The sequence below is a fragment of the Sebastes umbrosus genome, chromosome 1, assembly GCF_015220745.1.
Source record: "Sebastes umbrosus isolate fSebUmb1 chromosome 1, fSebUmb1.pri, whole genome shotgun sequence".
Classification (NCBI taxonomy): Eukaryota; Metazoa; Chordata; class Actinopteri; order Perciformes; family Sebastidae; genus Sebastes; species Sebastes umbrosus.
The window spans coordinates 9,180,902-9,208,054 of NC_051269.1; the positions used below are offsets into that span (position 1 = coordinate 9,180,902).

The 27,153-nt window shown below is 38.7% G+C and overlaps 2 protein-coding genes and 1 long non-coding RNA gene across 5 annotated transcripts in view; 2 read left to right on the top strand and 1 right to left on the bottom strand.

The window, feature by feature from the left end:
• On the top strand, positions 1 to 13,758 carry LOC119491714 (THAP domain-containing protein 1-like). Of its 2 annotated transcripts, XM_037775925.1 has the most exons (5): positions 1 to 158; positions 2,003 to 2,186; positions 2,323 to 2,412; positions 12,709 to 12,825; positions 13,377 to 13,758. In XM_037775925.1, exons 1-5 carry the CDS (start codon positions 79 to 81, stop codon positions 13,413 to 13,415), a joined length of 510 nt encoding a protein of 169 aa, XP_037631853.1. In that variant the 5' UTR covers positions 1 to 78; the 3' UTR covers positions 13,416 to 13,758. The 2 variants fall into 2 exon arrangements, with proteins under 2 accessions (XP_037631853.1, XP_037631845.1); XM_037775917.1 differs by lacking the exons at positions 12,709 to 12,825; positions 13,377 to 13,758 and having other exon boundaries at positions 2,323 to 3,752.
• LOC119491747 lies at positions 8,905 to 18,144 on the bottom strand. Its single transcript, XR_005207647.1, has 2 exons — positions 17,806 to 18,144; positions 8,905 to 12,842 (listed from the first exon to the last, which is right to left on the bottom strand). It is a non-coding gene; the product is annotated as an uncharacterized LOC119491747 (long non-coding RNA).
• Positions 16,083 to 27,153, top strand: part of fkbp5 (FKBP prolyl isomerase 5) — a 17,134-nt gene continuing 6,063 nt past the window's right edge. The window contains exons 1-6 of one of the 2 annotated variants that reach the window (XM_037775944.1): positions 16,083 to 16,105; positions 23,742 to 23,874; positions 24,038 to 24,182; positions 25,257 to 25,399; positions 26,198 to 26,312; positions 26,430 to 26,586. In XM_037775944.1, coding sequence (XP_037631872.1) covers positions 23,770 to 23,874; positions 24,038 to 24,182; positions 25,257 to 25,399; positions 26,198 to 26,312; positions 26,430 to 26,586 — 665 coding nt within the window. In that variant the 5' untranslated portion in view covers positions 16,083 to 16,105; positions 23,742 to 23,769. Of the gene's footprint in view, positions 16,106 to 18,254; positions 18,580 to 23,741; positions 23,875 to 24,037; positions 24,183 to 25,256; positions 25,400 to 26,197; positions 26,313 to 26,429; positions 26,587 to 27,153 lie in introns of those variants that run through there. The other variant, XM_037775935.1, reaches the window with a different exon arrangement.

Sequence of the window (27,153 nt, forward strand, 5' to 3'; positions counted from 1 at the left end):
GGTTTGTGGGCGGGGATAAGCCGTCATGTTGCTGCGGGGACCGGTCAAACATCCCTGGTTCAACCAGCAGAGGACAACATGCCCGACTTCTGTTCTGCTTTTGGATGTTCTAATGAAAGAAATGCCAAAACCAAGGAGCAGGGAATAACCTTTCACAGGTGAGAGATCATCATCATACTAGTACTGTGACCAACGTGTTGAAAGTGATATATCTGAATAACAATCCTTCTTTTAAACTAAGCTAATGCCTGGTGCACATATTTAGCATATGAGCATGGCTTACTAGCATGCTAGCTATTGTTAGCAAGGTTTTGTTGTTGTTGTTGTTGTTGTTGTTGTTGTTGTTGTTATTGTTGTTTTTAAAGGTCCCATATTATAAAAAAGTGAGATTTTCATGTTTCTTTTTATTATAAAGCAGGCTTGAGGGGACTATTTGTAACTTTCAGAAATGCTTGTTAACAGCGACACCTGCGGCCATGAAGTCAACGAAAGTCAGCGTCGGGCTCGCACTTGTGCTCACTCTAAATAGATATGAACGAGCATCGCTCATAACAGTGAGGTGACACACGTCAGCTAAAACCACAATATCACTCTATATTTCAGCTGCTTGGCAGTAATGTTAGCTGACCAGACGAAGGTCTCTCCATGAATCACTGATGATCCTAGTGTTGGCTTTTCCTGCTGGCTGAATCAGGAGGAGAAGCGTTATTGTCTCCGAGCACCGGCACCCGGTCGGAGACGTTAACGTTTCTCTTCCTGCTTCAGCCCCACTGATAACGTTTCTCGCTGCGGAGCCCCGTCACTTCACAAGACACGGGAAACCTCTGTTGGTCTGGAGGAGCTGCAGCATTTATTTCTGCACAAACATACCCTGTGCATTCACTAGATATTCTCAGAGCTAAACTAACTCTTCTACAGTGTGGAGTGAGCGTGCGTTTACATCTAGAGGTGGAGCGAGACAGCGAGAACGCGCGTTGTGTGAGTGAAGGCAAGCAGGCAGAGGAGCAGAGACTCCGGCTACACGTGAGCGCGCATGTGTCCCTACCCGGTACATTTATACGCTTAAAAAGTTACAAACAGTCCCTTTAAGTCCTATATAAATACTGTGAAAGTATCGAAACACTCAATCCACAGGGAAATACACACAGCCTGTATTCAGAAACTCTGCATTTGAAACAAGCTGTCAGGATTGCTGTCCATTTGTGATGTCACAAATATACAATATTTAGACCCTTTACACAGATTTAAATGTAAACATTCTAAATGTGTCCCAGTTTATTCCTGGTTGCAGTGTATGCGAATGTCATCAGCTGACAGGAAGTACATATGGACCCAAGCTGTTGCCAATGCAATTCTGTTGTAATTCCGTTGCAATTACGTCAAAATGAGCTATAACGGAGCGTTTAAGACAGAGGTTAAATACAGGCATATTCAGGCTGACAATATGAGGAAAATAAAGTTTTTTTTGAACATTACAGCATGTAAACATGTTCTAATAGAAACACAAAATACAAGTATGAACCTGAAAATGAGCACGATATGGGACCTTTAAGGACTTCAGTTTATGAAAAAAGAATTTCCCCATAGATATTTGTTGCTCATATTGTCATAGTAACAGATTATATCTTTGAGAGTAAAATAGTGAGTAACATTAGTGATATTGAAAACATAATACTTTAACTCAGACAAAAATGTCATTGTCATTTTACACTGAAAGAATACATGGATAGACGTTTCATTAGCATTAGCGTTTCATCAACACAATTAAGATTAGGTCTGTAAACCCATCACACTACAGGATAATTTGGGCAGATGATCTGTTCAGACCAGCCTCAAATCAGACCCCAAATCTGCCCAATTATCCTCTAGTGTGGGGCCAGCATTAGTGACTGTCCTGATAAGAAGTTAAGCTAATGTCAGGCAAAGAAAAAGAGATGAACAAGTAAAATGATATTTTATCAATCAGCTATGTCGCTCTAATTTGGACTTGTTTTGTGTATAGGTTCCCCAAAGATAAGGCTAAAAGACAATCATGGACATTAGCAATGAAGAGAAAGGACTTTGAGCCAAATGACCGCTCAGTTGTCTGCAGCCTTCATTTCAAGTCAGAAGACTTTGACAAGACTGGACAGACAACTCGTCTAAGGGAAGGAGTGACCCCGTCATTTCCTTACCGCCTTCGCAAAGTGAGTGTCATTGGCAAATTGCTTCTTTATGAATAGTGACATTCATCCCTCACTAACTCATGCACGCACTAATCCTAAAATTAAACTGTTAGAAATTGTACATATTGACTGAAATAGTTTTTCACTTTATTTCCAGGTGCCCAGATCATCCAGGTCACACAAAGCTGCAGCAGAATCTCCTGATGTTTATGTTCAGCTAATAGAGGGCCTTCAGATGTCACCCGCAGTGAGTGCAACATATGACGGCAAATTGGTGCCAAAATCCGCGAGAGCAAATGAGATCCAGGCACATGGATTTAGAAGAGCCCCACCCAAGCGCACTTGGAGAAAGGTAGAGACAATTTTGCCACTTGTAGATCATGATTACGACCAAAGATCCCTGCCACTGGAGGAGCAGCTTCAGGAGGCCCTTAAGACCATCACATGCCAAGAAGACGAGCTTGTGAAACTAAGAATGAACCGCTTCCTTCTTAAACGATTCCAATGTGATGACAGACTAATTACGTTTTACACAGGGTTTAAAGATTATATCACTCTCATGGCTGTCTTTATGGCTCTGCAACCTACAGCTGAAAACATGGAAGGATGGAGCCAAAAACAAGCAGATCAACACACCATGACAAATGGTTTTAAAGAGCAAAGCGTACCTCTCATAGACCAGTTTTTTCTCTTTCTGTGCCGTTTGAGGCAGGGTTTTTTAGTGCAGGACCTTGCAATTCGTTTCAATGTATCGCAGGCAACTGTCAGTAGAATTTGCACCACTTGGACAAACTTTCTTTATTACATGTTAGGATCTGTCCTTGTTTGGCCTTCAAGAGAAACAGTAAATAAATGTATGCCTCTGTCTCTGAAAAATACTTTCCCTCGTACAAGAGTGATATTAGACTGTACAGAAATACATGTACAAAGGGCCAGTTCTACAGCACTCAATTCAGAAACCTACTCCCATTGCAAAGGAACGACCACACTCAAGTCCTTAGTTGGCATAAGCCCGTCTGGTGAACTTACTTTCGTCAGTGACTTATACACAGGGTCAATATCAGACAGAGAAATCACAAAGTCGTCTGGGATTCTCTCTTTGTTAGAGGAAAGGGACGAGGTAATGGCACATAAAGGCTTCCTTATTGGTGATCTTTTGTCTGCCATAAAAGTCCGTCTTGTGATACCGCCATCCCTAGGGTCAGATAGACATCTTACCCAGGAGCAGCTGTTGCAGACACAGGAAATTGCTCGCCTCAGGATTCATGTTGAACAGGCCATTAGTAGAATTAAAGAATACCACATTTTTGACAGAACATCGTCCATTGGCACTATGGGGTCTATAAACCAAGTCTGGAAGGTGTGTGCCCTCCTCACAACTTTTCAAGGACCATTGTTCTGAACCTGAACGTAAACAAAACTGCCTTGCCTTTTCTACATATATTTGTATACAAGTATTACTATGTTTATATCGTGTGATCTAGCTCAGGCATTTATAGGCTACTTAATCACTTTAAAGTCTCTTTGTATAAAAGCATCTGCACATAAATGACTTGTTAATAAACCTGCCTCTTGGGGAAAAGTTAAGACATGCCTTTGTTATTTAATTAAAATAGCTATTGTTATTTACAGTTGTATAGAGACATTCTTTCCCTGGAAAAAAACAAATCAGAAATATTTCAGAGAAAGTACAAACCATCTTTTAATTACATGTATGCATTAGGGGCGTGACGAAATATCGTGCCACGAGATATCGCGATGTAAAAACGTGACGATATGCATCGTCGAGACGAAAAACTGGATCGCGATATCAGGGCATAATAGGTACTACGTACATACAGGGCTCCGGGGCTGAAGCTGCAGCCTCTCGTGGTACAACTCATGAGCAGTAAAATCTGGTCTGCCCTCGCCGAAATTGAACCAATCAATCGTAACGCACGGCCGCAGCTTCTGTGTCGGAGCTCCACACACATCAACACACACACAGCGCAGTCAGTGACCAGCTGATCAGAGAGGCCGCGGGGGAGAGACGAGTTGACGCTACGCTCGTTGCTAAGTGCAATAAAACTTTGCAAGTGTAAAGCAAAGATACGTTATTACGCCTGTTCAACAAGCATAAACACGATGAAACGGTTAAACATGGAGGGAAGCAACGTCTCGATCTGCTCTCCGCTGTCTCTCATCCACCGCTGCTGTTTACACAAGCACAGCGCGTTGGCTCGGCGGCTAACAGCGCGTTATAATATCGTATCGAGATCGTGAACCCAATATCTTGTATCGTATCGTATTGTGAGCTGAGTGAATCGTCACAACCCTAGTATGCATGCAAATTCATGAATATTTTTAAATGCATCAAACTGTGGTAAATATTCAAGAAAGTGATTCAGGAGTCATAGAAAGTGGTTAATGAAGTCATTTCTTGGCATGAATGTCAAAATGCATTGAAATGGACATCGTCTGTATATACTCACAACAAGTTGCTTGTGTACAGTTATTAAATACACCAACTAAAATATTATACATATGATATATATGACAATATAATTGTTCTAGTAGCCAGGCGTGAAATTTCGAGCTTCGTTGAAAAATGAACAAATGCAGAGGAGAAGAAAATAAATACGATTATTAACAGATTAAGAGAATAACACAACTGTCTGATATCAGCTTGCTACATAAATTCAGGTCAAGCTTATAAACGGCAACAGCAGGTGATGTAGAGAATAAATTTGGCAATAAATCTACTGTCACTTCTCAAGTAAACTAAATTTGATCTATATTGCCCCAATCACAAATGTGCCTCCCTATGAGGGCGTTCCAGTCTGCACATCTTCAGACCATTGACGAGGACAATCTAAAAAAAGAAGAGAACAAAACCTTTAACCTTTTACATTACATAACTGTTTTCACAGGCTGTGTAATGCTCCTTTTGATGAATAATCTGAACTTCATGTGTAAAATTGGTGGAGTGCCCCTTTAAATCATGACGAAAGGAAAGTTTATTCTGTCATCATCACTCACCTCGTCCTAACTGGATGCGATGTGAACAAGCGAACATCAGATTGTTTCAGTTTTTCCTAACGAAGATGTCCTGACCTGCTCCATCCGTCAGCAAGCAGGGACGCGACGTGCTCCTCCAACCTATTCTCACTGGTGAAAATCAATGCTGACAGTAACTGACAGTTAGCAACGTCACTCTCTATGTAATAGTGAGCGAACTCTGGCAAATGGAGCGTGAAAAACTGTCCAGATATACTACGAGCAACATCACTCTTTATTACATAGTGAGTGTACTGGGAGGAAATTACTTCATTATCCACTTTCTATGACTCTTGAATCACTTTCTTGAATATTATCCACATGTTATTGCATCCTTAATTCACATCTTAAGAACTCTTGAATTTAATAGCAGCACTTCTATACTTCAATGTAATTAATTTATCCACGTACTGTAAGCAAACCCAACTCTTTGTCATCAAGCCTCTTGCATACAAATTCATGAATATTTCTAAAGGCAATAAAATGTGGTTAATATTCAAGAAAGTGATTCAGCGCTCCATTCGCTCCCTTTATGTTAAGAAGAGGTGTCGGGGTCATGAACACCGTTTTTATTCAATGAGATTTATTTGTAGTTGCAATCTGCTGAGTCTGTGTATAATCCTAAACAACTTGCCTGCGTAGCCTACTGTAGATACACCTTCTTCACTTTAAAAGAGTTGGTAAGAAGTGTTGGAAATAGAAGCGGTGCAGTTTTTGCTTCACGTCTGCCCACGTGTTTGCATCAAAGTACAGTCTGCAGTGGAAAGATTGAAGCACAGGTGGTTATACCTGCTGGGCATTTCTGCCTGTCGCACCTCCGACGGTGCCATTGGGCCGGCTGCAGGGTCGTCAGCCGGGAGCCACCCTTCACTGATGTTTCGCTCCATTAATCCCGGAACATCTCAAGGTGATGGAGCAGCGACAGGGACGTCTCCCTGCCGCCCCCTGCAGCCAGCCTTAGGACCCTCCTTTACCCCACGCCTTGTCCTTTCTACGAAGCCAGAGCCAGAAGCTCCCTTGCTTAGCCTCCTCCGCAAGTTCTTTGAGCGCCTTTCTCAGCTTGGAGCCTGTGATCCCCAGGGACCTCAGGAGCTGCTGGGTGGATGTTCCAGCATAGCCTCTGCACCCGACTTCTACTGGACAGGTGACCGCCCTCCATCCTGCTTGAGTGCACTCAGCTGCCAGCTCTGAGTACTTTTCCTTCTTTCTCTCAAAGGCAGCCTCTATCCCTCTTCCCAGTTGAAACAAAAGAAGTCCCACCACTTTGCTCCTGTAAGAACCATTTGTCCTAGTGTTTGAAATACTTACTCGTGACCCACTTTTAATGATAAACTGCCATCTAGATCTTGCGTGTATAAAGGACGATCTACACAAGCATCTTTATCTGGGCATTTAATTTCCAAGAGGCCATAAGGGCCGTTTCCAGACCGGTCAGTCACTCTCCTGTCTGGGGTTGGGGTCTAAGTGGGAAGCATTAGAGGATTGATCACAAATCCAGGTGGGGTGTACTTTTCTGCAGCCACTGAGAACTTGTGTACAGTATAGTATTTGAGTAAATGTACTAAGTTACATTCTACCGCTGATCACTACTGAGTATGGGAGGGATACATGCCTTTCATAAAGAGCAGCCCCCGCTCACAAACTCATGTAAATGTCTTTCCTAACTGTTCAAATCTCCCATTCTCGTTGCCAAATGCTTACTCTCTATGTAAATAGTTGTAAATACACCTCTTGTGTGTGCTGTGATGAGCACTGCGTGTAAATGGTTGACTGAGTTCACCTTTTTGTTTGCTGTGACGGGCACTTAATGTAAATAGTGGGACGCCCTTTTGTTTGCTGTGATGGGTTCATTCTTTTTGAACCAGCACTTTTGCAATAGCAATGACCGTTTGACGTGCTAATAAAGTCCTTGTCTACAATCACAACATAAACCTCTGTGCAGTTAACACATACAAAGTACTCTCTAGATATAAACATAATTACTTTGAAACTAATTAGGCCCTACGTACGTAAGATAATCTTAAATATTATATTATAGCAGGTATCCGGGTTCTCCGGCTTCCTCCCACAGTCCAAACACATGCAGTTGAGGTTAATTGTTGACTCTAAATGTCTCGTAGGTGTGAATGTGAGTGTGAATGGTTGTCTGTCTCTATGTGTCAGCCCTGTGATAGTCTGACGACCTGTCCAGGGTGTAGCCCGCCTTCACCCGATGTCAGCTGGGATCGGCTCCAGCCCCCTCAGGATAAGCGGTTACAGATAATGGATGGATATTACTGTTACTATCTACATTAAATAACGTAAAAGTATTTTAATTTAACTGAGCAGCACCGTGTATCATAAATACATGTATAACAATGGTAACATACCAAACTGCTGGAAAGAATTCCGCAGGTTCTGATTATATTAATTGTGGATAAATTATAATCCTCCAGCCTTGATAGACGTACATGTATTTGGAGGCTCGGCTTCCCTGTACCAATATGGCGGCCGCGTTTGACACCCATGGTTGACGCACCACCGCCGCAATGAACATCAGAGATCAATGCCGTACGTGTCACCCGCAGGAAAATTTGTTTTTCCCAGACATTTATCGCTCTCAGTATTTCCAGAGTTCTTAAAAGTATATCTACTAAATTGCTGTCACTCGTTAAAGCCTTGTTATTATGAACATTTCTTAGAGGTGATTCCTAGATTGTGGCTCGGTGGAAAGGTTCTCGAGGAACGTTCTTGTAATGATGCTCATATCAGAAGTGTTCGTACTTCTATTCAAAGTCTGTGTCCTTACTCCTTTCATTGTTGGAAAGTGATGTTTCCAAAGCAGGAATGTTTGGACTGAATTTAATAATTTTTTCCCCCCAATAAAGTTAAAGAAATTCATAACAGGATTTTACACAGGTACTATCCATGCAATGAATTAATTCATAAGTTTAGAAGCAATGTTTCCCCGTTATATTCCTCCTGCAAAAGGAGGTTAAGTCCTTTCCTCATTTATTTTATGTCCATATAGTCATTCCGGTAACTTTTGGACTCAAATGTCCTTATTAATCTGGGAAACTCATCATGTCTTGGTCCCTATTATTGAAAATATTGTCTTATTTTTTAAATGAGAGTCAACAATAAAGTTGATAACTTGATACAATTACTGTTACTTATTGGCAAACATATTCACAAGGCCAGATTTCTTCAGTTTCTTTCTAACAACTTCCTAAAAACTTGTTTTATGTTGAACTTAAGACATTCTGTGATTCTGTCTGTAATATATTTAAAACAAAAAAGCTTTTAAGACATCTAATCTCTTGAGGGACATTATAAACAACATTGCCAGATTTTTTTCACTTTTTAAAGCTGTTTGTGTTTTGTGTGTTTAATTAGTATATTTTTATTTATACTCCCTGTACTGATGCATCGTAAAGTATTGTAAAATTACTGTGTTGTTAAAATCTGAAAAAAAGTTTTGCCTTGGATGGTGAAGTACCGAGGAACATGATAAGCCAATCAGAAGCAGATTAGGGCTGATCAGAGGCAGAGCCTTTCTTCTGCTTTGTATGTAGAGGCTGATCGTAAACCAGTGTTAAATGCACATGCTGCCATCTACTGTACCGGAGTGGAGACACTCAATACACTGCAGTGTGTCATCCATAAAACATAAAATGTTAACCAGACATTCTTTGACAAAATGATTAACAGATTGCTTCTTTTAAAACAAGCGTGTTTTCTTTATTTTATTCTTCAAAATGGGTCCCCTATACACCACCCCCTGAAAGAGCAGCTGGAACAACTCCACTAACAATCATTTAAAAGCATTTATTTAAGAGACAACTAGTTCAATATTCCTGCAAAAATCAACAACACACAACAACAATAATTGTTGAAGTTATAGCCTAACAAATAAAGAGAATCTAGGCTATTTGACACAGTGTGGAGAAGGCCTTTACTCCACTCCTGCATGTGCTGTAATAATCATTCAGCCAACACCATTCCTGTCCTCCTCACAGTGAGCCACTTTAACTTTCCAGGCGCATTTTCTCCCATTACCAAGGCCATAACCATCCACTACACTGTGGATAGATGAATAGGTACACAGATAGAGTAGGCTACTTAATAAACCTGATGGGAAATTGCAGTGTCCAGCAGCACGTAAATCACAAAACAGAAGAGATAAAAGCAGTGGTGTAGCGGTCGTTGATGAGGTGGGTGTACTAATAGGTAGATGGGTAGTATAGGTTACCGAGGTGGAAGTGGGTATACCCTCCTATATATTCCAATGGCTTTTTGGCTGATAGAAGTTATACTGTAAACTGCCAGAAATAAAGGTGGGCATTCTCTGTATACCTGTGCATAACCTCCACAACACTGGATAAAAGCATAAATGATAAACAATCAGAGTAAAATAACACTTGTAACACACTTTACATTAGTATAAGTAGGCAATATTACAATGTGTTATAAGGCGTATAGAGACAGACATTTTGTTTACTTGTGCCATCCTGACTATTTTCTATTTTGTCCTCTCATTGATGACTTAAGCTCCACTATAATTCAGAGTGTTCTTGTACTTTCTACTCCACTACATTTACTTGACAGCTTTAAGTACAGATTAAAAATTTAACGTAGAAAAACATTATCAGTTCAAAAAATACAATGAATTATGTTTAAGATTAAACCATGTGACATGTGACCCATCACAAAAAAAGCTGTGTCTAGTTGGGGCCTCTTGTCATGTTTCAGATGTCTATAAAATGAGATTCTCCATTTAAATGTCTCACATTGTTTCAACGAAATAACTGTTAAAGGACCAAAGAGGTAAAACTCTCCAATATTTCACAGAAAAGATAAAAACTCGAGAAAATCTGAAAAATAAAAACAAAATTATGTTGCAGAACTGTGATATTTCTTCTTTTCTACCCCATTAATCATCTTTGTGAGGGGACCGACCCCTAGTTTAGTTACCACTCGATTAAACTACCTAACTGTATAAATTATTTAAAACTCGTTCCACCCTCAGTACTAAAAAGGCCCGGTTTGAACAAGTGTTACTTTTACAAGTACTACTATTAATTACTTTACTGTAAATTTAGCTTATAATGTGTCTATATTTACTTTAAATGCAGGACTTTTTACATTTTTATATTGGTACTTTTATTGTATAATTATTGAGTGCTTCTTCCACCACTGATAATAAGAAAATTACTAATTTTCAAGAGGTTTTAATTGTTGAGATTTGACTGCAAATATCCAATCACTATCATTGTGTACAAGAAACAATCCATAGTGAAGTCTGAGAAAATGCACTGCCATATTTATGTCATGTTGCATTGCTGGTACGGAAGCAGACAGTACATCATGTAGCTGTTATGTTTCGTGTTGACAAGAAACACAAACTTTATTCATGCATTTAACAGTTACCACCTGCTATTTAGAGATAACCGTGCAGGGAACAGAAGTAAATCAACAGAGCAGAACGGTTATTGCACAACAGGAGAGAACACCACAAACAACCCCATGTACGTTTTTTGGGTGGGTGGTTTAGATTGCTTACTCTATGTACATTTCCTGTATAGAGACACATTGAAGAAGTAGTAGGGGAAGGTGTGAATAACAAATGTCTTTGTACAGTAACTCTCTGACCCTGAACCTCTCACTCCTCACTTCGCAGAATATGCTTATCTAATCTTTCTCTATTCCATACTGGAAGTGGAAATCTGCATACATGTGCAGCACTAGCCCTAAATATAGTCTGTAATCAAACACATGTTGGAGTCAGTAATGGTTGACTTTGTTTTTGAAGGATTCTCTTTTGTATACCAAACATATGTCTTATTTGTAGTATTAGTTTTTATTTTTTGGACATTATTGTCTTTATTTGACAGAGGACAGTGTAGAAATGTGGAAGAGAGAGAGGCTTATGATATTCAACAAAGGTCCCAACGAAGGCCAGACTCCAACCCGGGACGCTGCGGTTATATGGCATCTTGTAACCACTCGTCTACCAAGGCGTTCCTTGTTTGTAGTAATTTTACAGTGTCACTCTCTAATATGTTTGGCTAGGCCTCTAACTACCATTGTGAGCAGTCAAATTAGTTATCAAGCCGTCACTCACACTGACACACATTCACAAGCTTGGATTAATAATTGTCTGGCATGACAGATTGATATGGAATTGCTGTGTGCTACTTCTCTATAAGTGATGCCAGATATTTTAACGAAGAATAATAACACTCATTAGCGCATGCAGGCTTGGTGAAATAATTCTTTCACTTTCGAGTTACCAGTTGTGGTTTGGTGACATTGGCTTCACTTCCTCATTGGTTGGGGTTTCACAAACCCCACTACATGCTGCATGTGTAAAAATAATAATAATAATAATAATAACAATTTCAAAATCAATTTTCTTTCCTCAGATATTTCATTAATCTGCAGTATGTAGAAAATTATTGAAGTGGTGACCACGTCCTTTGTGTGAACTGTGTTTACACATCGGATGAAGGTGACAAAATGCGGAAAGGAACATAGAGTATTGTTATCACACCAAATAAGGAAACATGTCATGCTTGAGCGCCTATGTGTCATATAGGGTCAACATGACACTCAGTTGCCCATTTATTAGGTACAGTACACCTAGCTAAAACAATAATCACGCAATAAATCCTACCTTCATGAAGATTATAATAAGAATAAGAAAAAGAAAGATTCAATTTACTGATCATTTAGGATTCTTTTTTTGTATTGCATTACTTTTGAAATATGTCATCAGTTCAGTAGAAGCTGTTCTGATAAAATTAGTAACAGTCATGAGCTGATGAAACATTGGTAAGAATGTTTTCTGAGTTGTTAAAGGGGATCTCCAAACAGACCATTAGGGTTAAGTTTCTTAATAATAATAATGTTTATTTAGGACCAGAGTTTAAACTGAAAAAATGACAAAACAAAAAGACCCAAATATCTGGAAGTCTTAATTTTTAATCTTACTGTGTTCCCATCATGCATGGGAGTAATCTGGTTCAGAGGCTACTAAATAACCAAACTCACACAATAGTGAGGGGAAAAATTAGATCTAAATTATATTTATAAATGAATACAGGTCAAACCTTTACAACATTAAAATGCTTCTTAATCCAATACGATCATAATGATGTACTGTAAAACTGATGGGAGCTATTCTGCTCGCATAATAAATACTTTTACTTTACTTTAAAAACATTTTATAATACTTTGAGTGCTTAATACTTTAATACTTTTCCTTTGGGATTTTAAATATGTGACTTTTACTTGCATTGCAGTATTTTTACATGTTTGTATTGCGACTTTAACTTAAGTAATATATTGACTTATATTATATTATACTTACTGTCACCATTGACAACTTTATGTTTGTAGTAAATTGATTATCTAAGGACATAAAATGAGCACCACATCTTGTCAAGAATTACATATAGTCAGTTAAATTGAAATTAAAATAGATCTGTCCTGTTAGTCACTGTTCCACTGTGTTTCTCTTCATCAGCGGCGGCGAGGAGGAATCATTTATCCAGGGTCCTTGGCAGACACAGCAGTAAAGGACTCTTGCTTCAGGGGGAAAAAGTTCAGGGATAAAAGGGATCACTCAGGAGATTACTCCCATGTACGTAACACGGATACCTAGAACACAAACAAAGAGCATTATGCTGCCCAGCTTTATTTTAGTCACAGTGTGCATGTTTGTGTGAATGACTGCTTTTCTAACCTTATCCTCACCAGTTGTCTTTTATATCACCAAATGAAGAGTTAAGCTCAGTTTGTTGTCTCTGTATATATCCCCCTGCTGCCATAGGATTCTCCTTTTAGCTGTTTGAATGATGTTTTTTTTCATGCCTCCACTCAGGGCAGTGTTTTTCAATCAGATTAGTACAGCACATTCTGTTCTGTTTCACTTCCTGATGACTGTGCAGCCTGTATCCCTAAATGAACTCACCCCGCGTGCTTCTGGTTACACCAAGACACTCATTCAGAAAGACGTATTCCTGCAACCGCCTGTCAGATTTTAGTACCTCATACAATATTTAGTAAATGTGTAAGCCAATCATCAAGAATACATCCTGATTGTTAGTTTATTTAAAAAAAAAAAAGAAGACGCTTGAACTTGAGAACTGTTGATTTTATCTCTAAGCATCTAATTTTCCTGTTTGCTGCCAGATTGCTGCGTCCACCACAACAGAAACAAGATGTTCATGATGTTTCAGGAAGGAAGACAACATCTCAGGCCGTGTGTCAATTTAGAAGTGTATTCATGCATTTCAGTTCAGCTCAGGTCAGCTGAGTTCATTTTTGACCTCCACTTACGCACACAAGACGGGAGGAAGTGCCAACAAAGCTACCAGGACACCGCAGCACAGACGAGGGTTTGAGAAAACAAACAAATCTCTGACTGAGCTAGAGCCTCGATGACTTTTTTAAAATATGTATTTATTGTTAATAGCTTCAAGTGGGTGGTGGTGGCGCATGCTGAGGGATGGTTATGGTCTTTTTCTGTACTATTTTCTCTTTTAATGTGAATAAAATGTTTTAATATGTGTGTGAAACCTGCTTTCTTCCGATAAGTGATCGCTCAGAAGATTACTCAGCCGGTTGATAACATCCCTGTGGGTTTGCACAATCAGGGTCACCTGTGTTATGTCACCTTTATTATTAACAGGATCGTCATGTTCCCTTCAATAGCTGCGTGGCTGTCTGCCAGCAGCAGCGTGGTCAGACAGTGTCCTCACCACCTCTGAATGCAGCATTCACCCACCAGAAACCTGCAATAGGCCTTAACTATCTGAGTCCCTCAGTTCAAGCAATAAGGAAGATATACTCACAGTAAGAGTCTATGCCACAAGTTTTTTCAACATTTTAATGCAAAAATATGCTGAACATAAATAGAAGCAGCAGCCATAAAACATGCTGCATTGCAAACATCCTATGCGCACATAATGATATGGCAGTATCCTCAGACCACAAAAGCACGAAGGCAAAGCCATAAAAATCTTTTATGACTTTTATGGGAAGTTCGGCTGCTCCTGCACCTCCCCCGATGTGTACGTCTGGCTTCGGGGAAAGCCTGACTCCATCAAAGAGATTCTTATGATGATTTTTACATTTTTAAACGTCTCATGCTCTTTATTTAAACACAAATAAGCAGATTTAATTCACCTTTTTAGTGTAATACTGTATATCTCAGTGTACTGACAGGACTCATTGAAAACAGGATTTCATCAATGCACATGCAGGTTATTTTTGAGACAATAACTCCCAAATCCACAATTGCTTATGTCTTCCTCTATACCTCCTTTGTCTTTTTGAGTTATTTACTCTATGAGTTAACTACACTGGCATGTATTGACAACCCTCTGGTTCAAGGTGTGTTGATCGGAGAATCACATGGTTGAGTCAACGACCTGCAGGTCATAGTAGGTGATTTTAAAATATGCCCCAAACTAGGGCTGGGCAATATGATAATATATATCTTCAAAACAATATAAAATTTACATATTTTTCTATATTTTTTCTATTGTGATATCGGCTAGGTGTTTATTTATTTATTTTTTCTCTATAATATTTGCATATTGTAAAATACTGTATATCATTAACAAGATAAGAAATGGGCTACATCATAGATAGAAGATTATCGCCCAGCCCTACCTCAAACCTGCTGTAGCCAGACACATAACCACACCTTGACCAGGTTTAGGACTTTAACTTGTAATTTAACACTACTATAGGTCTACTTTTACTTTCAATAGCCTAATTTGTATTTCTCACATACATTTATTTAACTTTATGTCTAAATTAAAATTGTGTGACGTTAGTATACATTTATAATATGGTTCTGATATACTAAATAGTCACGTATTGGGTTTAGGAACAGTAACTGTAAGCAATATAATTTAGCTATCTTTTCTTTAACGCTATCTTAAATTAGCTACTCTAGCTTAGGTGGCTAACATATTGTGGAAATTAGCTAACGGCTAGTAACCGTCATCAACTGGTATTGATGTTTTCAGCATCGCTGGGTAACTTCAGCAGAGTTACGGAGGCAGTTACAGAAATAACATTTAAACGTCCCATATTGTAAAAAGGGAAATTTTCATGTCTTTTATATCATAAAGCAGGTTCAAGTGCGTTTGAAACAAGCCGAGGGATTTCTGTCCATTTGTGATGTCACAAATATATAATATTTAGACCATTTCACGGTTTTAAACATAACATTTTTAAATGTGTCCCAGTTTATTTCCTGTTTCAGTGTATGTGAATGACATCAGCTGACAGGAAGTAAACATGGACCCATACCGTTGCCTAGCAACGCAATTCCGTTGCAATTCCGTTGAAATTCACTAAAACGGAGCGTTTCAGACAGAATGTAAATACAGGCATATTCAGACAGACAGTATGCGGAAAATTCAGTTTTTTTTAACATTAAAGCATGTAAACATGTTCTAGTAGAAACACAAAATACAAGTATGAACCTGAAAATGAGCATGATATGGGATCTTTAAGGTTTCCTAATACTTGCCATTTTGGCCAGTCTGAATTAAATGAAATCCCACATTTTATCACTTGTTTATTAGTGAACAATATAAGGTAGGAAATTAAACATAGGCTATATGTGAAGTTAAAAGTTCTTTGAGTACTTTACTTATTTTTTACTCTACTACATTTCAGAAAAAAAGTATTGTATAGATTTACTGCAAAACAGTTGTAGCCTACTATTTTCTTTGTAGATTAAGATTTGACTTGCAAAACAAGAGCTCGTTAAACACAAAGTAGCCTGTTAGACATCACAAGACATAAAGCTAGGCTCATTAACAACACCTGGAACAGCTTTATTAGCCTACTTTAAGTTATCATGTCACTTTGACAGGGACCACCCAGCAAACAGGTCACAGGTAAGTCCTACTCTCATAGCAAATTACTTTAAGATCTTTATTTCTCACTTTGCTACCTTATCAACGTATAGTTTAAGTTACATCTTTACAAAACGTTAGTTAGTTAGTTTTTGGCATCGCTGGGTAACTAGAATTAGTTTAACTTTAAAACTTTAAACATTATTATTATACAGTATTATCATAACATTATAAGGTTTCATATTACTTGCCAATTTTACTTCATAAAATGAAACCTCTCATTTTATCACTTAGCATCTCCTCGGATAAAAAAGACTTTGATCAGACTATGTCATGGATTAACACTGATTCTAATAGTGTTAATATTAATATAATTGATTTGAGATGGTGTGAAAATGCTATTCTAAAGAAAAACTAAAATGAACAATTGAAACGTTTACTTTCATTGTGATGGATGAAATGCATATCAATTGCACCACATGTCTACCATCTGGCACCATTGCTTGCTTGCATATGTGGTCATGATGTCAGTATTAATATGATACACATAGCTGTCTCTGTGTCTATTTATCACTCTGTCTGCCTCTGCAATGAATGAGTGTTTATATCTGTAGATCAAAACCCTGTTGGTGGTCACCAGATGACTGAGATATGGAGCTGCTAAATTAAAATTAACATAACTGCTAAATTAAAACTGATGAACACAAAAATATATAGCCTATCATCCAGAAATAGCTTATTTGATGTTAGGATATAAAGATGAAAATTAGTAACTATCTTTACTCCAGTTACAGTTTTGACTTAACCTACTGCAAAACAGATTTAGGTCTTTTTATTACTTTAATTGTAATTCAACACTTTAATACTATGCAGTAAGTAGGTTTACTTTTACTTCCAATAGCCTACTTTGTATTTGACTGTTTGGTCTAATACTTGTATCACTTGTATTTTAGTCAACAATGCAAGTAAGGTAGGAAATTAAACATAAGTCATAGTTTTTTGAGTACTGGGCCACTTATTTTTTTACTCTACTACATTTCAGAAAAAAATTATTGTATATGTTACTGCAAAACAGCTGTACCCTATTTTCTTTGCAGATTAATATTTGACTTGCAAAACAATAGCTCATAATATACGATGCATTAAACTTCCCCAAATTATACCTGAACCAGCTTTATACAGTTTCATTTCACACATATACTACCTATTATACCATTATTTTGGAAAACGGTTAATTAGCCTCCTTATTTAAAGAACCATCCTTCATGGTGAGTAGCCTAAAACACTAGCTCATAATATATGATGCATTAAACTTCCCCAAATTATACCTGAACCAGTTTTATAAGTTTCCTTTCACACATATATACTACCTATTATTTTGGAAAATGTTAATTAGCCTCCTTAGTTAAAGACCCATCCTTCATGGTGAGTATAACCTACTTTTACTTTTAAATCCCCAAATGTATTTTAAGTTTATTTAGCCTAGGCTAAATAATTTTAACTATTTTAATTTGGTCGAAAATGATGATTTATATACTATTTGTGGTATTTTCTTTTTATCAGTGTTGCTATACTTTTACATAAAAGATGTGATGATGTTTCACCACTGTAAACACCACAGTTGTTAACAAATCATCACCCAGTAAAAAAAATCACAATAAAAGGAAAAGTACCACCAGACAGGACAAGAGGCAAATAAAAAAAGCATACATTTATTATAATACATTTGTCGAGATCCCTACCTTTCAAATAAGTAATGAGAAAACGTTTATATTGCGTAAAAAAAAAAATCCCCCAGTAAATAAAAATAAAAAGGCGGGGTTTTTTACCGTCTCTTAGAGAAACAGTAATCCGTCTCACCGCGCGTCTTATCGGGCAGCGTGTTGTGCGTCTGTCTGTGTGTCTGTGTGTCTACAGGGCTCGGCTCTCACACAGCAGTGAGTGAGTGTTGATGATATGTGTTGTCAGCTGAGCAGAGAGAGGACAGCCTGCTGCGGTACAGGCTGTTCCCGGCCTGGCTCGGCACGGAACGGGTTACAGGTCAGGGTGTCTATTGGAACACAGTGTTCTCGTCAGCAGCGGTACAGCTACAGTACAGCCGGAACATTGTGTTACTTTGTGGCTGCTTTCCAAAGACCTGCCCCTTAATTTTTACACTAAACGCCCTCCCACAACTCTACTCCTCTATTCGGTCCTCTCTCTCTCTCTCTCTTCTCCTCACTCCTCTCTGCCTCCACCACTGTCATTTTGAAGTCTGAGCTCCATGTGGCTACTTCAACCCGGCACTACTAGAGGAAAAGAGGGATAATAAAAGGATCACAGGAACAGGAACAGCGCGACATAAGAACCACATGGACAGGACATTTAGTACCCTGGATGTGAGATGAGAGGCGGTCTTGAATAAGGAGGAAAAAAGACGCGGTTAACAAAAAAAAAAATCATCTACCGACTGAAATTTCAGCGCGTCGCCGGCCGCTTCTGGGAAGAAACTAAAAAAAAAAGGAGCGCAAGGAAATGTGAGTCTTCTACTCTATTCCCTCTATTCTGCTGCTAAACGATTTAACTAATGACTTAATTACACACTGCTTTCTGTTAACGCCTTGCTGAGTTAAAGGGACACTTGTTATACATCATAAAAACATCAAGTCTATAGCAAAAATGTTAATTATTTATTTGTTTGTGTCCAGTTAAAGGTTGTCTGATTATAAGAGGATCATAGGGTAGATGTTGAATTTGTCACACGTGTGGGGGCATTTGAGGTTACAGCTTCACAGTGTTCTCTGGAAAATAAGGGCTGATAAGACTCCCTGTGTGTGTTTATAGGTGTGTGCGTGTGTGTGTGTGTGTGTGTGTCACTTGGCTGTGGTTCCCAGTGGAGGCGGATGAGGACAACAGTTTACATCCAGAATCCCTTTAGGCTTAGGTGTATCTCATAAAGTACAGGTTGTAACACTGTTTTCTGAGAATCGGTAACTGTAGTTCATTTCGGTGCTGACTCTTATTCATTTTTTTAGCCCACGTTGTACATTAACAGGACATAATGGTAACCCCTGAATAACTTTAAATATATGGGTGTTATCATACATGACATTATATGTAGTATTTAGATGTAGGTCTGTGTGTGTGTGTGTGTGTGTGTGTGTGTGTGTGAGATTGAAGCAGAGTTGGCCTGCTGACATGGACACGGGTTGAGACAAAGTCCCAGAGATGAATCACACTGCCTTAGGCAGATATTTAATGAATATAAACAGCTTCTTGTTCAAATACCCTGACATACTTAACTAAAGGGTGACCATTTCTTTATGTTTGCCTTGTGAATACAGTAAAATTCACATTAAAAGTACATACGCCGCTGTAGCAGTATTGCCCAAGAAGTGATGTCTATAAAAGCAACTATTCATCTTTTGTAACTCCCTGTGATGTCTTTTGTCGGGTTAAGAAATAATCCCCCTGTGCCAGACAATGCTGTGCCTCAGGACGTCAGCCTATGGGTCCGTCATGCACAGTGTGTACTCACATGTTCACTTATGAATCAGCAGCAGAGTACGGATGTGAGACACAATGTACAGATACACCGTGTGCGTCTGTGGATGTGGTCTTTGCCTCATTGTGTTCTTTTCCTGCATTCCTCCGCAGGGTATCTGAGTTAAGATACATGTAGCCTACATGCCATTTTATCTGTGTCGTAACTATTTGCAGTTGGATTCCCTGTTCAGTGTTTAATAATTAATTCTTTCATACAGGAAAAGCAAAAAAGTGAAATGATAAAATCGATGCAATGAATGCGTTTTAGTTATGGGAGTTTATCAATAATGGTAATTCATCACGCTATCACTCCACTTGCTTTATTTAAATGTAATCATGTGTTAATGTAAATGGTCCATTTGAATAATCAAGATCTGCTTATTTTCAGTCAAAAATTGAAGCTGGGTTGTACGTGAGGGGGTCTCAGATTGGTGAGCACCATCAGGCTTTGCCAGCGGGGGAACAGTGAATAGAAGGAACATTGTGTTCAGACACACATACATACACACACACACACACACGCACAAACTCACGCACGTACAACGAGTTACATCTTAAATGAAATCCATGAAATTTAAAAGACACAAGGCGAGGTGTCGCCGCATAAGAGATGGACATTTTGTGCCGCGCTTGTGTTGAAGAGTTCAGTGGACGACACTTGATCTTTGAGAGTGACACACAATTGAAGTAGCAGAATAAATTGAGCGGACGTCAGTACGACAGATGTTTATGGTTTTACCCCGTGGGTCGAGGAGCATGGGTACGCCACGGCTTGGGCTGTTGCTGTTCCTAAGATTGTTCTTCTCACACTAGGACAATGAGTCCACATCTATTTCTTAATAAAGATTCAACGCAATGAGTGTATTGCCAAGTTGACGCATTTCAGGCCAATAAGCTCTGTTGCTTCAGTTTCATGCTTACAGGCTCTTTAAGAACTTAGTCACCACGGCAGAATATCCTAATATTTGCACATGGTCATCAACGGCATCTGGGATGTTGAAGCCAGGACAACTGGTGGAAAAATCTAGATGCAGGGAATGAGAGCTGCCGTTCCTTTTTAACCCTAAGTCATCTCTGTGGTTAAGTGGCAAGACGGCCGTCTGATCAGCTCCATGCAAAACCTATCCCTCATAGCACTTTAGTCTTTAGGCTTTGCTGTAAATATGAATAGGATTTTACTCAGATTGACAAGTTAAATAAGATTACGCATGTTGTTTGCTTCAGCAGAATAGAGAAAATCTACACTAACGTGTCCTAATGTTACATGATGTTCAGTGCAGGGAGCGTTACAGTAAGGTGGGATGTGAGGAAAGTTTTCAAGCAAGACTTTTGACTCATCAGTGAGATTGTCTTTATTTATATAGTTCTTCATACACATTTATATATTTCCCTCGGTGGCTCACCAGCATACAACCAACAATTTAAGAAAGAACTTGCATTATTTTTTGCTTGCAATATACAGTATACATTTTTCTTAGTTTACACTTGTTAGTCAGTGTGCAAAACACATGCACGTCTTTCTTGTCCAGAAACTTGTTTTAACTTTAACTACATTTAGAAACATTTCAGGCCCATATTGGCTTTATACCTCTCTATCTGATGAAGAGCCGATTTGGGCTCGAAATGTTGCATGTTTAAATATAGTAAAGTAAAAGTGAAAGTTGTGTTGGGAGTCTTTGACAAACAGAAAACACTTGTTGGTCAGGTTAACGTCCGTTTTCTCATCATTTTCATTTGTAATCGTTACTTCACAACTCTGGCCTAACCTTAGTAACATCCTGGCACAGTCCCATCAGCTGATGCTATTGGAGCAAGTGTTAACGTCTCAGCTGTCGCATGTGATAATAATCACCAAATAGTGTTTGGCAGCATGCTTAACATAGCTAACTGGCTCTTTCATTGTCTTCAGACAATGTCAAGATTATTCTGCTAGGGCAGACTGAAAAATGCCTGCAGCCATATGTATTAAATAACAGAGCCTGTTGACAACCACTGCTTCTGTGACAAGAGAGAGGCAACAATTAGCAACTGTAACACCAACAGGTCATTACAGTTTTATTGCTCTCGTATCTCTTTGTGAGACTGCAGTTATCTATCTAGCTATCTAGCTTTCCATCTATCCGTTAGGGCTGGGTATCAAATCTTTTTTTGGTACCAGCAGAATGTTTCCATAGCACCGAGCATCGAATGTCTGCTCAGATTAGTCATCTTGGTTACTTATTCTTCGACCAGAGAGTGCCTAACTTGAATTAATATTTTGCCAACTTTAGACCTTTTTTATTTAGAGCAGTTACCCAGCTAAACATTTTTGGTACAGAATTATTTCCATAGAATCACATATAAAATGTCCTGTGAGATTCATAATCCTGTGTATTTATTCTAAAAATGTTGTTCCTGAACTGAACAGGTTCAAGGGTTTACCTTAAGTAGGACTGGATGATATGGACAAAATCTTCTCTCACAATATAGGTAATTTCATATCGCGATCACGATATATTTTCTGGTAATTCAATAAATGAATAGTCTATATGAAAAAAACATATGGCAAAGCCTGCTTTTGTATACTCCTGTGTGAATTAAATACTTGACAAATGAAAACTACTCAATATTTTCTCATTTTAGGAACTTGAGTGCAAAATGGACATACGTTTTAAGTGAAATTATAAAGAAAAAATAAATAATTATAGGCCTAGCCTATATCACGATAGAAACGACATAGAAAAATATTTACAATAGACATTTTTATATCGTTTTGACAATATACATTGTCATAATGCCCTGCCCTGTCTCAACGTAAGACACCAAAAAGTTTCCATTTTGGTATTGCTACCGAAACCTCAAGTATCATATCGACACTATATCGGAAAAATTTTGATTTCAAACTTTGTGTCTGTACTATTACCGAGTATTGAAAGAGCTATTATCAAATGTCAGGTCTGATCCATATATTTATCTCTGTACAACAGTGTTTGAAATTGTTTTATTTTGGCATTGTTTTGAAGAGAAAGAAAAGAAAGAAAATTGAATTAGTTGTCAGATTTGTTTGATAATAATGTATGTTGCTAGGAAATACAGAACATGCAAGAAAACAAAATACCAAAAAATGCTTTTGACAAAATACTTAAAAATCAATAAGGAGACAATATACTGCACAGTATTTGGGATGAGAATTGGTACTATAAAAAATCTAGAGGGGATCAGTAGTTATGTGGATATGATGGTCAGGCAGGTAAAGGTCAAATACTGTTTAAGGAGACAACATTTGAGCTGTATCAAAACACGACCAGTCAAAACCGGACGGCTTGTAGCCTCATATTCCGATAAGATATATCAGTGTTTCACCTCTGAGCTGGAGATTCATGATCAAATTCAAGATGTTAACCTGCCTCATCACAAACACTGAGAGAAATTACATGACTGTATTTGTGAAGGCGCAGCTTTATCAGTACAGAGTGTGAGCGTAGTCAAGCCCACACTGTTCCTGCTCATACAAGGTTTTCAGAAAAAAAAGACTAATGTTGAAACACTCATTACAAAATGAACAGTGAAAATATCTAAATGAGGTTCTGCTGTGCTGCAGATTTAATTTTGGTGTCCATAAAATATGTGACGTCATTTATAGGTTGACAAAGAGCACAGAGGGCCATAAGCTAATAGTCTTGAACATGCTGTTCTTTGGCGAGTGCAGCTCGTCTTACAAAATAAAATGACTGAAGCAAGCAACACGCTGCTGCCTTTAATATTATATTTATGTAATTACTTCTTCTGTAGGGGATCAGACAAGGTAGTGATATCACAACTGCAGTGCAAACTAATGTTCCTCATACAGTTGGGGTCAATGTTACTGAGGCTTTTGCAATAACACTGTAAATATATCTCCAGTACAGTACATGGATTTAGAACATGTGTCCATAAATAGCTACAAGTTATATAATGTGGAGGAGAAAGTCATATTCACGGGGTGGATTATTGAGATCTTGCATTGATATTTTTGTCAGCGACTGTGATTTTCCAGTCCGGCTCCACAAATTAGATTTATTTCATGTGCTCATTTTCCTGGTTGCGAGTTTGTCCCAAAGTGAAAACATGAGACATGTTATTTATGGTGCTCAGATAGCTAACACGTAGGCTTGTGTTCTCATAATGTTTACAGTGTTACCGTGTGATGCCCACACGCTAAAATGACCACTGATCAGGATCTGACTATGGAGGGCCATCCAGCCACGGCCGTGTTTGCTGCAAAGGGCATTGATGTAACACCTAGTAAAGACCAAGGAGTTATCAAGGTATTTATTGTCATTGTTTTGAATTTTAATGTTTTGTTGTAGGTGTTCAGGCACAAGTAGGACTCATTGTTCCATCATATGGCATGGTCACGATTTTCTCCTCTATATTCTCTGTTAAAAAAGGTTTCTCAGTTGAACTGGAAGCTGGTCTTTCTCTCTGCAGGTTGTGAAGCGTCCGGGGCTCGATGGAGAGTGGCCGATGATTGGGGACAGAGTGACCGTCCACTACACTGGGAGGCTGCTCACTGGGAAGAAGTTTGACTGCAGTCGGGATCGCAAAGAATCTTTTTGCTTCAATGTGGGCAAAGGTAGGCGACTTCATGCATTACTGTCGTACCTGAAGGTGCCTTAGTGTTGTCTCTTAGTTTGATGTTTTGGAAAGTACGCCTACTTGCTGAGAGTCAGATGAGACGACTGACACCTCTCTCCACCTAACAGCACCTCTAAAGCTCACCAAATTAACACGTTATATCTTGTTTGTTTAATCCATACAGAACAAAGAGTAAAAACAACTAGGGCTGTCAATCAATTAAAATATTGGATCGCGATTCATCGCAAATTAATCACATTTTTAATCTGTTCAAAATGTACCTTAGAGGGAGATTTGTCAAGTATTTAATACTCTTATCAATATAGGAGTTGGCAAATATGCTGCTTTATGCAAATGTATGTATATATTTATTATTGGAAATCAATTAACAACACAAAACAATGACAGATATTGTCCAGAAACCCTCACAGGTACTGCATTTAGCATAACAAAATATGCTCAAATCATAACATGGCAAACTGCAGCCCAACGGGCAACAACAGCTGTCAGTGTGTCAGTGTGCTGACTTGACTATGACTTGCCCCAAACTGCATGTGATTATCATAAAGTGGGCATGTCTGTAAAGGGGAGACTTGTGGGTACCCATAGAACCCATTTTCATTTACATGTCTTGAGGTCACTGGTCAAGGGACCCCTTTGAAAACAGCCATACCAGTTTTTCCTCGCCAAAATTTTGCGCAAGTTGGAGTGTTATTTAGCCTCCTTCACGACAAGCTAGTATGACATGGTTGGTACCAATGGATTCATTAGGTTTTCTAGTTTCATATGATCTTCAATCTAGCGTTAAAATTAAACCCGCTACAATCTCCGAAAGATCAATTGCGTTAATATGTTAAAGAAATTAGTGGCGTTAAACGATCATATGACGGTAGTATCATCAGTCTTCTCATCGAACTCTGGGCACGTACGTGAATAAGCGCATTCTCCGAAATGTCAAACTATTCCTTTACATTCTTATCATTTTAATTTAAATTATTACATAATCTTTAAGCCCGCTTTATAAACCAACAACATCTCTTATAGTTGTATTATTTACTTCACCCACTCACAGGACAAGTCCTCAAGGCCTGGGATATCGGTGTGTTGTCCATGCAGAGGGGTGAGGTGTGCACGTTGCTGTGTAAACCCGAGTACGCTTATGGATCTGCTGGAAATCCCGACAAAATTCCTCCCAACGCTTCAGTAGTGTTTGAGGTAGGTGTGCCACGTCAGTGTTGCCATTTGTGCCGTGCATTCCTTCTGCATCACACTGAGGGACCCTGATAATTTAGGAGCATGTGTCAGTCCCTGTAGATGGAGCTCTCTGGTCATAAAATTAACTGGTTTGTCTATTTTAATCCCCTTTCAGTCAAACAGTTAGAGTAGTTCAGTCTGTTTGGAGCTCAGTGGGGATACAATTCAAGCTTTCTCTGTCTTCTATAATCAATGACAATTCTAATTCAGTTCTGGGAACTATCTAAAGAGATTTAGCCAATTGCTCTGCTTTACACGTTACCCCCCACGGGCACATCTTTGTTATTGAAATGTTCTACCCCCCAGAAGTTTTCTTTTGTCAATGCTCCTGATCTAATCCAACTGTGTCAGATGTTACCACAAGCTTTATAATCAGGTGTTCAATGTTAACTTCAGTATTCAGATTATTAATTCATATATATATACTGTATATACTGTATATATAGAGGGGGGACTGGATGTGAAGGGGTTATTTATCTTAGCTTGTTTTCTTCTAATAGATGAATGTACAGTATACATACACTTTATGTCTTGACTACCTGTGCGGTTTCTCCAATAGTCATTATTTATCATTCTTCTTTTTTTATCTCCATGACTTGATGTGATGACTCCTACTTGTTTTTTGTGATGAATTTGCTTTTCTCCTCCCACACCTACTCCAACACCACACACCGAGTTCTGCAGAGCTGTAATTTTGTTTCTTTGCTTCATATCGCTATTTGTGTAGAACAATGATTGAGTAAACATTTGACACAACAGATGGAGCTGCTCAAGTTTGAAGGAGAGATTCTCACAGACGATTCCGGCGTCGTAAGAAGAATAAAGGTGAAAGGTGACGGTTACACTAATCCCAACGATGGAGCAAGTGTTGAAGGTAAGAACAGCCTTTTTCTTCATGGGTAGTTACTGATATTGTGCCAAATAACCAGTACATTAAAAAGTTACATCAGAGGTTAAATTGTGTCCTGATTTTTCGTCGTATGACCAACAGTGCACCTGGAGGGAAGGTGTGGTGGTCGGCTGTTTGACAGCAGGGACGTCAGCTTCATTGTCGGTGAGGCTGAAGATAAAGGCGTTCCTCTCGGAGTGGACCGAGCCATGGACAAGATGCAGAAGGGAGAGTGCTGTCTACTTTACTTAAAGCCAAAGTAAGTTACTGAAAAACCTTAAAGGGGACATATTATGCTCATTTTCAGGTTCATACTTGTATTTTGTGTTTCTACTAGAACATGTTTACATACTTTAATGTTCAAAAAGCACTTTATTTTCCTCATACTGTGTCTGTAAATACCTGTATTCACCCTCTGTCTGAAAAGGTTTTAGCGCCTGTCTCTTTAAGACCCCCTCCCGAAAAAAGCCCATTTTGCTCTGATTGGCTTGCAAGAAAAGAATGGTGCACCTTTACAAAGGTAGTTCTCCAGCTGTGGGTGATATATTCTAATGAGCCTGCATGTGACATAGGAAGGGGAGCCAAATCTGAATGGCTTGTTGAATCACATGTTTTCTGATTGACGCAGCCCACAAAAATACTGACTGGGTTGTGTTATTTCACAGTTTGTGGGTTGGTAGACTCTCCAGATACCCAAATGTATGTGCACAAGCACTGAAAAAGGGAGTTTTTTTATGATATATCCCCTTTAAAAAACTGCTCTCTCAATGCAGTCGCAGTGAGACAGTCTTAATGAGGGATTGCTTTGGTAATTATCGCTGCTAGA